At 42.2% G+C, this 13,553-nt stretch overlaps 1 protein-coding gene and 1 pseudogene across 2 annotated transcripts; one reads left to right on the top strand and one right to left on the bottom strand.

Annotated features, from left to right (window-relative positions):
- The first annotated feature begins 303 nt into the window (after positions 1–303).
- On the top strand, positions 304–1,020 carry LOC120695615 (annotated as a pseudogene).
- Positions 1,021–1,134: 114 nt separating this feature from the next.
- LOC120694816 lies at positions 1,135–11,882 on the bottom strand. Of its 2 annotated transcripts, none has more exons than XM_039978110.1 (28): positions 11,498–11,882; positions 11,261–11,402; positions 11,029–11,156; positions 9,819–9,935; positions 9,606–9,737; positions 9,219–9,396; positions 8,634–8,805; positions 8,063–8,184; positions 7,875–7,966; positions 7,079–7,118; positions 6,794–6,854; positions 5,796–5,944; positions 5,596–5,666; positions 5,343–5,513; positions 5,186–5,254; positions 4,647–4,748; positions 4,475–4,564; positions 3,922–4,000; positions 3,744–3,843; positions 3,566–3,641; positions 3,217–3,396; positions 2,716–2,838; positions 2,559–2,642; positions 2,269–2,453; positions 2,047–2,185; positions 1,899–1,958; positions 1,579–1,683; positions 1,135–1,466 (listed from the first exon to the last, which is right to left on the bottom strand). In XM_039978110.1, the coding sequence occupies exons 1-28, from the start codon at positions 11,654–11,656 to the stop codon at positions 1,353–1,355; spliced, it is 3,240 nt and encodes a 1,079-aa protein (XP_039834044.1). In that variant the 5' UTR covers positions 11,657–11,882; the 3' UTR covers positions 1,135–1,352. The 2 variants fall into 2 exon arrangements, with proteins under 2 accessions (XP_039834044.1, XP_039834045.1); XM_039978111.1 differs by having other exon boundaries at positions 7,079–7,112; positions 11,498–11,797.
- Positions 11,883–13,553: the final 1,671 nt, after the last annotated feature.

The following is a 13,553-nucleotide window of genomic DNA, read 5'->3' as shown; positions in this document are numbered from 1 at the left end:
AAGATGTCAAGGGGTAATTTGCTTATGCTCCGACTCGACCCACATGATATAAATGTGCTTAGCTTTGTTGCAAATGTATATAATTCTATCACTGCCCCCAACAAAGGAGTACTATTGCGATTTGCCCTCCATCCAAATTATAGCTTATAATAAAGTGTTAAAACTTATTATAACTACCCAATGAAAATACGTCACTCTTCGTCCTTTGTATATACTAGCACGTCGCCTCTTTAAATTTGGTGCGTCAGGCAACTAGCAACTTAACCAGACATAGTGTGCAAACCGCGAATAATCCGGGCAGCAATGGCGCCGCGGGTGCACTCCTCTCCTGCGTCGTCGCCGCCGTCGTCCGCCGGCGAGCAGAGGAAGGTGTTCACCGTGTGGATGAAGTCTCTCGTGCTCAACGGCCACGGCTGCACCGTGTACGACTCCGGCGGCGGCATCGTCTACCGCGTCGACAACTACGGCTCCAGGTGCAGCGGCAGCGTCTGCCTCATGGACCTCGACGGCGCGGTCGTCCTCAACGTTGTCAAAAGGGTACCCGGCCGTGTGATTTTGCATTGACGCTGATCGATCGTGTTCTTGACCTCCGATCCTGCTCTTCATGGTGGTACCCGGCCGTATGCAGAAGTTCGCAGTTGGCAGCAGGTGGGAGGGTTACAAGTGGCGTGGCCAGAGGCAAGAGCTACGGCCATGGTTCACGGTGACACGCCCGGTCAGACCGTTCCGGTGGAGCCATGGCGGCCCGGCGTCGTCGTCGCCGTGCGAGTTCTTGTGCGACACCACCAGCCGCGTCACGCGGTACACGGTACACGATTGCCGGCGAGTGCCGCGCAGGGAGCGGGAAGCAGGGGTGCAGGATCGTCGACGAGGCGACCGGGCTCGTCGCCGCGGAGGTGAAGAGGAAGGTGACGGCGAGCGGGGTGGCGCTAGGTGAAGACGTGCTCTCCCTGGTGGTGGAGCCTGGTACTGACCTCTCGCTCGTCATGGGGCTAGAGCTCGTGTACGGTCTCATGTAAGCCAAGCGTCCCGTTTTTGGCCATGTTGAGTGCCACGTGGTTCATGGATGTTGAGTGCCCAATGTTGAACACTCTCCTAGCACTGCAGACTTGCAGAGTAGTAGCAACGACAACCAACATAATGAAACACTTGCATTAGCCATCAAAATAAATTAACCGACAGACATCCAGCCACCGGCACTATCCGCCGTCGTCCTAACTTGTAACCAACCCCAACATGAATAAAAGGTTTCCAGCAAATTATCTGGAAACCGCCTATACAAAAAGGCTATTTCTTGCCTCTATCTTCTCGGCTGCTTCCTGCTGTATGTACAAATCATCTCAATCCTTAAACTACATGAAGTAGCTCAGCGATGTCTTCTGCCTCGATCCGCCTTCTCCGTAGAGGTCGTTCCATTGGATGAGCTCGTTCATATTATTCGAGTCCGATGATATACTCGCACAAACCTAAACAGGCAGCAAGACATGTTAGTATGTTACCAACAGTTTTCGATTGTACACAGCAACAACAAAAATTATATGCGAGACTAAAAGGAATGGAAATGGCCACAACATTTACCTGCTCATGTGCACGTTTGAAATCACTATACTTTAGGGGACGGACATCATTGCTAGAACACTGAGGTGGCGCTGGCCTATTTTCTGCTTCTGCTAAGGCTCTCTCCTGCGTTGCACAAAATAATAATCAGTTATGTTTGCCTAAGTTCAACCATTGCAGGCAGCAGATCAAACTGAAGATCCATACAATAATGTATATCATGTCAATGCTCTTCGCATACAAAATATCAGTATATTAAGCACAGCTATTGGAGACAACTATGTTGCAGACAGTAAGAAACTAAAAACTAATAGATAAGTGTTGCAAGAATATAAACTGACCTTTTTCTCTCTTTCAAGAATTTCCCTTATGGGACCATGTGCAGCAGTAATGCACAGGTTCTGCAAAATAGTTGTGGCCATCAACGCAAAGAAAGTGACATAGGAAAGGAAATTGAACAAGAAACAAATAATAATCTAAATAAAATACCTTCAGATCACTGCCTGAATACCCATCGGTCAGGTTAGCTAGTGCATCCAGATCTACATCTGCAGCCAAATCTTCTTTGGCTAGTATTACACCAAGAATTTTTCTTCTGTTGGGTGCATCCGGCAAGTTCACCATCAACCTAAGGAAAGTTGTACACTGAGTTATTTATTGCCACGGCACCATTCAGCGAAGTATAGACCACAAACATGCAATGCAAATTACCTCCTGGGGAGCCTCCTGACAACAGCCTCGTCAAGATCAAATGGCCTATTAGTAGCAGCAAGTACTAATACACGCTCTTTGTCTTTTGTTCTCAGACCATCCCAGTTCACCATAAACTCATTTTTCATCTTACTCATGGCTTCATGTTCCCTTGGGTTCTCACGTCTTCCCAGCATGCCATCAACCTAATATACAAAGCGGGCAGCAAGGAAACAAGTTATTGAGTAAGCCAAAACAATACCAAGTCATAGGCACATCATCTGTGACAACTAAGAAATTCGCTGGCTAACCTCATCCACAAAAATAACGCTAGGAGATATTTTGCTTGCAAGTGAAAACACAGCTTTCACATATTTTTCTCCCTCTCCAAACCACTGTTGCAATCAAAGGATTAAAATCAAGCAAAATAATAAGAACAAACTCAATGATATGATATTGCAGGAGTACCTTTGAAGCAATGCTTGACATTGATATGTTGATAAAATTAGCACCAGCCTCTGTTGCAACAGCTTTAGCAAGCATGGTCTTTCCTGTTCCGGGTGGACCAAAAAGCAATATCCCTTTACATGGCTGGTGCATATAGATAGTCAGTCAGAACTACGAGTGCACATGGAGTAAGTTGGGGCCAAAAAAACACTAGATGAAATCCAACAATAAAAAAATGCCAGTAAGTAGCATTCAGCATCCTAATTATAGTTCGCAAAACCATTGTTTCAATTCAATTCAGGAGTACAGGATATGAAACACATGAAAAATCATTTTTCAAGCAAACAAAAAGCCTCTAAATACCCCAAAATTATCCCAACAGGAGGTGACTGACAAAGTCAAATGAAAAACAGTGCGCTCAAGGAAACAGAATGATCAAAATGTAGCAAAAACCAATCTCGACAAATAAACATACATACAATAATATTTTCACAAAGCGCAAGTTTGGAGAATGGTATATACCTTCATAAGTTGTCCTTTGGAGAACAACTCAGGTCTTTGCAAAGGAAGCATAACTAACTCCTTCAATGTTTCCTTGACATTTTCTAGTGCTCCGATATCCTCAAAGGTAACACCAATCTCATCTGGTGGGATCACATCAGTAAGAAGCCGTTTTTCAAATTCATTCTCCGTGGCAACATCCTAACAGTGGCACCAATGTATTTTTTAGTCATGGTAATAGAAGATCATAAAATGATAATTTTTCTTTGTTGCCCACTCCATGTCGCAGTATATATTGTACATAAACAAGCAAATAATTATAGTGTGCAGTGATAAGATGAGATGATCTTAATTCAAGAAAAAAGTTCACCTTGAGTGATTTCTTTTTGCTCTTCTTCTTAGGATCACTTTGGATACACTCGAACAAATCAACTCCATGCTTAAGGCTGCAATTTAGCAAGGATCAGCAACATAGTGACTGATAAAACTGGGAACAAGCTTTTAGGTAACAAGCCAATAATACTAACTGACGAGCTTAGATACAATACCTTTCACCAGAAAGAACAACTCTCACGTCCTTTTCAGGAGTTTTAATAGTGTGATCCTTAAGTTGATGACTCAAAGCATAACCAACTATTTTATCAATACCTGAAAACACAATTAGCAGGTTAATGATGCTATGGAACTAAATTATACCAAATCAGCGCTAAAAGGACTTCTACTCACATTCGCTTGTAAGAATACGATCTTTCACACAAACAACTGATTCTACGCCAGTACATTCCATACCATGGCGAGTTAGGAACTGCATCCAGTAGCAGCAATATGTTAGCAAAGTCTCAAGATTATAACACAGAAACAGAAAATGCAGAAGAGTGAAGTAAAAAGTCCCTACAGTATGTGATTATCCCATGATGTAGGCATGTAGAATAACGTACAGAAACAATTACCGATAGACCAATAAAAATCACTGAAGGTATGAATAGTTCTCGGAAGTCTGTAATAAGCCCATACAGACATCACAAACGATACAATTAATATAATGTTTGTCTGACATAAACAGATCTGTTATATACCCATTATGCCTAAAGATGTGCAATAGGCATGATACTCAAAGCAAAGGTATGTGCAAACAAGCAATTAATTGACTTCGAAATGAGCAAAGTAGCCTAGTGAAGTTGTTTTTGAAATCAAACAGGTAAAAAAAAAGAACAATTAAGCTAACAGTGCAGTACTAATGAAATCAGAAAGATAGTTAAGGAGACACACAGATACTTACAGACTGGATTTTCGAAACATTAGCCTTTGCCTTGAGAATTTCAACATCACGATCCAACAGCTGTTTCCACCTGGAGAGTTCTGATTCGTCCTGTAGCAAATTTTCAGAGTTAACTTGCAGAAGAAAATTTCTTGACATATAAATCACTCGAGAATTAACATAAATGCCAGACCTGTGGTGTTTCTATTGTCACTTTATTTGGGAAAAGCTTAGTTAAATGCTTTGACATCTTCAGTGCTTCTTTATTTTTTTCATTCACCCGACCAAAGCCATCCTGCATTTACAATACACCAGATTGTAGAAGACAAAATAAGAAGTGTAAGGGCACAGTGCAATTGAAACCTGAAATTTAGTAGCGAGATAGGTCAATCAAATGATGGAAGATGGAAACAAGTAAACACTAGATTGCAATAAGTAGGAAACATAGATCCTCTATCCCACATCATCCTATCTTTTATGATGTTCTACAACACTAGATTGCAATAAGTAGGAACATTAACCCTCTATCCCACATCATCCTATCTCCTAAGTCCTAATGCAGCAATGTGTCATCCAGGAACCGGATGGCGCATTGATATAGTCAACAAGCAAGCAGGGAGCCAGCACACAAATGTCTTGGTATTTGAATACAAATGCATCACAGAAGCAGAAGAACATGATAGAAAGTAAACTTCAATTTGCGATGCAAGTAAAATCAACTGTTGACCACACCTGGAATGCAAGGTCAAGTATTGCTGCTTGGCTATAAGGAAATTTGAGCCAAGGAGACCCACTGTTTGACTGCAGATAAGACAATTGAACTTTAGCTATATACAAGCGGCGAATGATTAGAACAGAGTTGAGTGTGAATTCTCTTCAGAAGCAGTACCTTATCTTTCCGAGAATCCGTCTGAGTCTGGGACCCAATAATAAAAATTCCAGCTGGGAAACTTTCAAGCTTATTCTTTAGACCATGGTATGTGTAATTATTTCCACACATTTTCTCAACATCCTTAAGAAATAGGATTAGAGGCTCAGGTTGACTTTCTTCAGAGGCAAACTGTGAAGAGAAGAGAAACCAATGAGTATTAATAAAAGGACAATATATACTGATACAATCAAATGCAGAAAGCCTCTATCACCTCAAACACAACATCAAAGGGATGTTTGGCTCTATCTTCCCATCCTGGACCATCAAGGCATAGAGAATCAACTGCAAGATAAAAGTGAATATAAGACGAGAGTTAAAAATTTGAAAGATAGATATAAATGACAAAATTGAGCACCTATATCTGATCTAGTTATAGAAGTTTGAAAAAATAAGAAAACAAGAAAGGCACACCTGAACAGAATAAACCATGGTCAAGCTCACAGTTGCCACCAAGATCAATGCCCCCGGGGATCTGTTTATCAAATCTGACTCCAACTTTTGAGGAACCATTTTCCTCAAAAGGAAGTCTAACTTCACCCTGTGAACCATAATCAGGGGCTCTGCAGATTGATAAATGTATCAGCCTAGACAACATTAAATGAGAGAAATGGCAACACTCCAGAGATTATCCAAAAACAAAGAGTGGTGATAAAATATTTAGACATATAATTGACTGAAGATCAGTCATAGGTCACCACTTTAGACTATATGGGCATGGGGTCATTACTCAATTAGGAAGACTATACAACTACACATTAGATAAAGTAAGTTCAGCATATGTATCATTTGCAGGATATAGATTCGAAGACAATTACAGTGAAAATTATCCATTTTGTACTGAACAAATGGTGCAGCCTACTTGACCTTGAATCTTATCTATTAACCCCACCAGCCACAAAGGCCGAGGTCTGGCCACAATTGTGAAATGATACTTATTAAAATATTAGTTTGGAGACATGAAAAATTATGCATGAATTGTCTTATAAAATACTTCAATGATCTCAGGAAACTATTAGATTTTATAAATTATTTTAGTAGAAGCTGGTGGTCAAACTCATTGCAGTCTGCGACATGTCCAAAGCATCTTTTTATATATTGGTAACAAAAGAAAGAAAGGTGTATTTTATCTCAAGAGACATGGCAGCTACATAACAGCCGCATCTCCCTAGTGGGTCTGTACACAGAGCATCATACTCTCACTACTAATGTAACACAGAAAAAAAATAGCTATTCCTTCCATCCCAAAAAACAAGTCATTCTGGGATTGGGTGTTTGGATCCAAGTGCTACTGACTTGTATTTTGGGACGGAGGGAGTACTTCTAAAAACTTATTCAAGCACTCATGCAAGCGAAGCAGGAGAACTTGAAGCAAAGGGAACCAGCCATAACAACTGAACTAACAAACATACCTCTGCCCCCCAAGCATTATCCCTGACGATCGAAGAGGGCCAGTGTATCTCACCCTATCACCTGAAACAAACCATGAGAAGAATTACTAAAGCCTGGAATGAACAACGATCTATATAGATCACAAGAGGTTTTGTTATTGCCATACAACATTATGGGAAAATACTGCAAGCTCCGATTTCTACAATGTAGATGAAGGCTAGTATACTCAGTTTGACAGTCTACAGCTATAACATAAAACAGTGGCACAAATTAGCCAAGGTTTAATGGGGCGAGGATGATCTTACCCTTTTTGTATGATTCATCCTTTGATTTTGAAGGCTGTCCCTGAAACAAATATATTATCAAGCCCCAAATTATTTTTGAACTGACACTATACCAAATAAAAAAAAGGAGATAGAATGCGATATTTATTTCCCTTTTCTGTTTCTGATTAAAATTTTCAGTTCATTCTTTCTTGGTCAATAATGTTATTAGATTTTGTCAAGCAAAGACTATTGGATTTTGTCAAAAACTCAAAATGCAGTGCACAATTTTCCTCCTTCCAAGCTTTTTGCATAAATTTGCACTAGAAGAACTTTTCAACCAGATACAATAAATCCCAATTTACATTGCAACATACATTAGGCAGGCATCAAGATATGAAATTATTTTGTGAAAAGATAATGCTCCAGATTTTTCTTATTCACTTGTAAATAGAAGAAATACTGCAAAATTTTACTGCAGTTTCGTGATACAGATTGTCTGAAAAGCAAGGCTTCTAAGGGGAAGCAAAATGTATGATGATCCTAATAAACAATACCAGATTATAAAAGAAAAAAATGTCAAAGGATAGTGTAACGAGAAATTGGAGCATGTTTGGTTATTCTGGTAAGGATAATGGGTAAGAATTGTGGTAAAGTCAAAAGGTTTCATGCATTTGTTGAGAGCAAATGGTTCTTCTTCACTAGCAAGGATTTCCTCGACCACTACAAAGGCTCCAAGGGTAGGCAAATAACCTAGCATGCCCTTAGCTGTGATGTAATTTGTAAATATTTTATAATAGTATCACTACTATGCAAGTAGTATGGTTAAGAGGCTTACACCAGACAGTAATGAATAATCTACGATGAGCAGCTTAGCATCAAAGGATTTGGTAAGCGCCTTCACCAATAATTCTTGGTATATCTCAGACCCTATAAGCAGGCAAGTTAATTTATATTTTTAAATAAATGTAGCACCAAAAGTTGCTAATTAAAAAGATTGGTGATCATATAGAGCAAGAGTGATACCTGCTGGACCAGATAATAGTACCCTTTTACAAAGAGAAGATATACCCTTTGTAAATTTGGTTGATTCCTTACAGCATAGGTTTACATATGCTGATGACAGGAGAACATTTTTGGTAGTCTCACTGCAAGGATGAGGAGCTATTAAAAAAGTACTTCATAAATACAAAGGGATTAATCAATCAACACGCCCATTTACTTCGAAGAAAACATATACCCTATTCAGTAGCTCTGATACATTACTAGTGAAGCAAGATTATTCAGATGTAAGAATTAATGTTGCACTCAGATCCAGGAATGAAAATGAGAAGACAAATTTTAGTTAGTAAATAAACAAAGAAAATACAGGTTGATAGCAAATAAGCAATATTATCCAAAAGTACAGTGTCATTGTAATTATGACATGTTAATAAGAAAAATAAACATGTGTTATCACAGATTCCAACATTACAAAGTTAAATTAGGGACATATCATTACTTCAAACATTTCAGGAATTTAACTCAATGAACTGCGACATGAATATATATAATGTTCTGAATAACACAAAAGAGCTGTTGTAATGTGAGTGTATACCTAAGATAATATGGAAAATTATCAAATGATTCTGATATATCACTTGCACTTATAGATGCCTTCTTCAGATCGTCCTTTAAAAGTTGATGTCGACCAAATGGCACATTTTCATCGGAATTGCAGTAGCTCTGTTCCTCCATAGTCTTACATAAACTGCTGACTATCTCCTTATCTGTTCAAGAGCAAACAGTAGACTTCACCTTAAAATTATAATTCTCTTTTAGTGCAGTGTATCCTTGCACAATAAGCAAGGGTAAGACTGCCCAGAAATCCCCTTCCCCGTATATCAGCCTTGTATTGGAGTTTTCAACACTGGGTACAGGCTTTTTTCGAGCGCAGTGCAGTTAAAAAATATCACAAATTTTAAGTTGCTGACTATCTACTTATATGTTCAAGGTGAACAGCAGAACTTTACTTAAAACTATCTCTCTCTTTTAGTGTAGTGCAATATAAAAATATCACAAATTTTGACAACAATGAGACAGGAAATTTTTTTGAAATATTCTTGAATGGCACATGCTAACTCCAAATATCACAAGTTAGCAGCAGATCATGGAAAATAAAGCAGTTATAATATATGCTCACCATGACGAACCAACGGAGGCCGCCCATTTCCAAAGGTAAATGGTGTTGATATTTTGGCTACTTTAGACGACAGATCATTCCGTGTACCTTTCACAAGTGGATATTGGTCTTGTTGAGTGACAGATGTTGAACACAATGATGGTGTTCTTGATTTTTCCTCTGGAAGTTGCTCAAATATCTGCCAGCACATTAAGGAATTTCATCCAAAAGGGTGCGTCTAAACCATCAACCATAACAGCAGAAGGCTTCCAATAAGAGCAATAGAGAATAGGGAAGAATTAAAGAAAGTAATTGGTGGTAGGAAACGATGCATAAGCATGCCTCCCAATAAGAGCAATAGAGCATAGAGAAGAATTAAAGAAAGTAATTGGTGGTAGGAAAGGATACGTAAGCATGCCTCCCAAGAGCACTAAAAACGACTTCATCACCACCAATTAAGGTGACCTTAGCAGTCTTGTCCAAGGCCTTCCCGTTGACATGGACAACTTTAGATACGTAAATCTCAAGGGCAGCACCCCTCTGGTACAAGAGGACATTATTGAGAGTCAGAATACAGGCAAGAAAAGTAGAGAGTGTGTAAAGCAACGAAAACAACAGTACCTTAACATGCTTCAGTCTGCAAACAGGTGACCCCTGAGATGACTCGGTGAGCTTCAGGTCATTCTTCCCGCCATGGCCAATAGTGAAATAAGTAGGATAAATGGGAACAGAGGGATACTGGAGAAGAAATGGCATAGAATTAATACAAAAAGCATTATAACTCCACTGCACACACTAATACGGTAGACTGATGGAACTGCCTCTTAAGGGGCAAGGTTGGATGGCCTCTGCACACCATCATCAACCACTATGACATTTGTAATATGAACATGCACCACCTAGCCCTGAGGGCTAGGCATCTTTTCTCCCCCACCTATCCCATTTGACAACTTATGCCTATCAACTTCAATAAGTGATATCAGATAAATGTGGGACTACGCCATTGAAAATGAAGGTGCATTATTTACACCTTATCTAAATTGCCAGGTGAAAATCTTCTGTCGACATGAACGGGTGGCCTAGTAGAGGGTAAATTGGCAATGTAGGCAACAAGGAGCTGATAGCTAAACTTGAAACAAACCACACAACTAATATTAGAATGATGATTAAAAAATTACCAGCTTACAACACGAATTTAGAGCACACATTCAAGGTTCTTGATAGAGACATATGAAAAGACATGATACATGTTGGCGGCACATCAGGATTCAGGAGAGCGATAGTGCACACTTGAAAAGAGCACAGGAGCATTACTTCAATGGGATAAACTACAGTACTACACCATGTTCTCAAGTTTGAAAAGAGCACAGGAGCATTACTTTAATGGGATAATGCAGCAGATAATGGTTGTATGTTGCCACCTGAACTCATGGATGATGTAATACAGCACGGAATTCACACTAGCACTAGCAGCCTATTCATTAGATGATGATACATTGCAAGAAAACTCGGATATTTTGCTCATCCATTAAAAAAATCAGATAATTTGCTCCTTCATTCAAATGGTTTAACTTAAATGCTTATTAGTCTCTTCAGTTCTCACTAATGCTTATTAGTCTCTTCAGTTCTCACTAGTTATTGTAGCAATATGTGATGTTTTGGCAACAAAAGTTCAGCTAACCACCCGATAAATTGGGCATTCAGGACTGATTGTAAAGTAAAATTGTATCGTTTGCATTGCCTGTTAGTAAGAGCCCATTAAATTATCTATCTGAAAATTGAATTCTGCGGGGACTATCAGTTGTATAGATTGAGTAGTTCAACAACCAACCTCAGCAGACTGGGAAATCAATCTACCCCAAGCCTCCGAGCGCCCAGTGGCTGAAATAGGCCGTGTCTTCCAGAGCGTCCCCTCGTCTGTCGGAAAGGACCTTGTTGGCCTATTCTGCTTCCTCCTCCCTGAGAAAACAAGAAAGAACCGAATCAACAATAAACCCAAACCAAGGTGGAACACGCAGCCGACAATCCAACCACGCAACCAACCAATCAACCAGATATCGGACCTCCGGAGTTGGACATGGCGGACGATGCCGCCACGTCCACGGCCGACCGCGCCACGCCCTGCAGGTTATCCAGGGAGCTGTCCAGCACATCGACCGCCGCCGGCTTGACGCCGGCCGTCCCCGGCTCCTCCGCCCTCGCGACCTATCACCATCACCGCAACGCAGGCACGGCGTCAGATCAATCTCCCCCTAAAATCCGCACCCACCGAAACACACATGCAGCGCCGTTCGCCGTACCGCGACTTTCGCGCGCTTCCCCGGTCGGCTCGGAGGCGGAGGCGGCGTTGGGGACGACGGAGCGGGGTCCACGGGCGCCGCACTCGCGGCGGGCGTCGGCGAGGCCTCCTCCGACGGGGCCCGCCGCTTGGCCGCGGAGCTCCGCCTGGTGTCGACCATCGTTCGCGCCTGCCCGCGGCGGAAGGAGAGGAGGGACGGGGGGGGGGGTGGCTGTCTCCGGCTCCCGGCTACGGATCGGCGGCGACGCAAGGCGGCCGGCCGCGCCGCGAGGAGGGCTGGAACGTAATTTCGCGGCGGAACGAGAGCGAGATGCCGGGCTGGGTTGTGGGGGTTCTCTTCCCCCTTTCCTTCCCTTGGTATTCCGTTTACGGAACGCGCAGTCCTGGTCGGTGGCGGGCTTGGGGAGGCGCCGCTTATATATATAGGTCGTGTTTTTTAGCGCAAATTTTTTTTGGAATCTTACTGATTTGAAGTACTAAATGAAGTCTATTTATAAAATTTTTTGCACAAATGAGTTATAAATCGCGAGACGAATCTAATGATGCTAATTAATCCATGATTAATCAATAATTAGCGGATGGTTACTATAGTATCACTGTTGCAAATTATGGATTAAGTAAGCTCATTAGATTCGTCTCGCGATTTACAGTTTATCTATGCAAAAAAATTTATAAATAAACTTCATTTAGTACTCTATGTATGTGTCGAAATATTCGATGTGACAGTTTTTTAGTTTTTTTTCCGGGTCGGAATGCATAGCCGGCCGGTCCGCGTCCATCGGTGGTGGCGGTTCACGGCAAGTTATCTCTCGTCTCAGGGGGGGGGGGGGGGGGGGCACCGGGACAAGTAGCCGCGGGGGCCCTCTTGTTTTTTGGAAGCGGCGCAGCCTTTCTGGGCGCTGCCGACTTGTGACCCATCCCACCCCACCACGTGAATCTGGTGAGTCGCCTCGCTGTATCCTTGCCGGCGGCGCTGCGGGGGCTCTTCCCGATCCCGTCGGCGTTGACACGTTGGTTGCGGGCGGTGGCGGTGTGCAAACGGAGGCGCGCGGTCGGGATCGGGTCCCCGGGGAGATGGAAACGGGATGGTTTCTGCCTTTCTGGCCGCATCTTCATCTTCCCTCTCTTTGTTAGTTGTTAGGAGTACATCATTATACAGGGATTTTATTTCCTCCGTCGTCTTATTAGGAGAATATTTATCCATAGAGCACCGTGGAGTTTTGCTATCACTCATTTTAAAATTATAAAATCCAATATGGCTCCCCACACATCAACTTTCAATGCTTTTTACCATGCTATACAGTCGGCGAAGTTCATTTAGGAAGAAACCATGTCTAGAGCCAAGGCATTATGAACTGTACTCGGTCTTTTATTATGTTCTGTCGTGCCTCGCGTATGTCGATCAATTTATTTTACACGCATGCCATGTTCAGTTTTTGCTTGTGAGAAGCGTAAAAGTAAACTTTATGCTAGATAGGAGAAACTTGTAGGCATAGGTCCAATAATTCTGTTCTTCGAAATCCTATGCACGCAATACGCGTGTGTAAATATACTTTTCTAGTACGTTTATTGGTATTTGGTGACACTTAAAGATATTGACATATACATTGAATATGGCCGCCTTGAGTCATCACTAGGCCTGATCATAGACCGGGCCGGGCCAACAGAAACCATATGTTCTTTTCTGTTGGCCCACACCTGGCCTGTGCCCACTTGATGCACGGCCAGATGCCCCGTGAGCTGACCAAGCGGCCCCATAATCCTTGACCCCGCGGCCACTTGCATCTGGTTGCATATTGCCCGTTGCGCCTGGCCATGACAAACCACCCGCCGTTGCACCTGGGCGTCTTTGCCGCTCCCGACCACACTTAGCCACATGGACAGACCCAGGGCCCGGCGACCCTGGCCCCCGGCCCGGGCTCCGGCGTGATGGCTGCAAGAGGCACGCTGAACCCGCGAGAGCCAAACTACTCAAAATGGTTGCCCGTGGTCTCAAAGAGCGATGGATGTCTTGAACTTTGCCCTGGCTTAATTTCATCCCCGCCATTGCCTAGCCA

The sequence above is a fragment of the Panicum virgatum genome, chromosome 2K, assembly GCF_016808335.1.
Source record: "Panicum virgatum strain AP13 chromosome 2K, P.virgatum_v5, whole genome shotgun sequence".
In the NCBI taxonomy this organism is placed as follows: domain Eukaryota; kingdom Viridiplantae; phylum Streptophyta; class Magnoliopsida; order Poales; family Poaceae; genus Panicum; species Panicum virgatum.
This window is presented reverse-complemented; position numbering and strand designations above follow the sequence as displayed.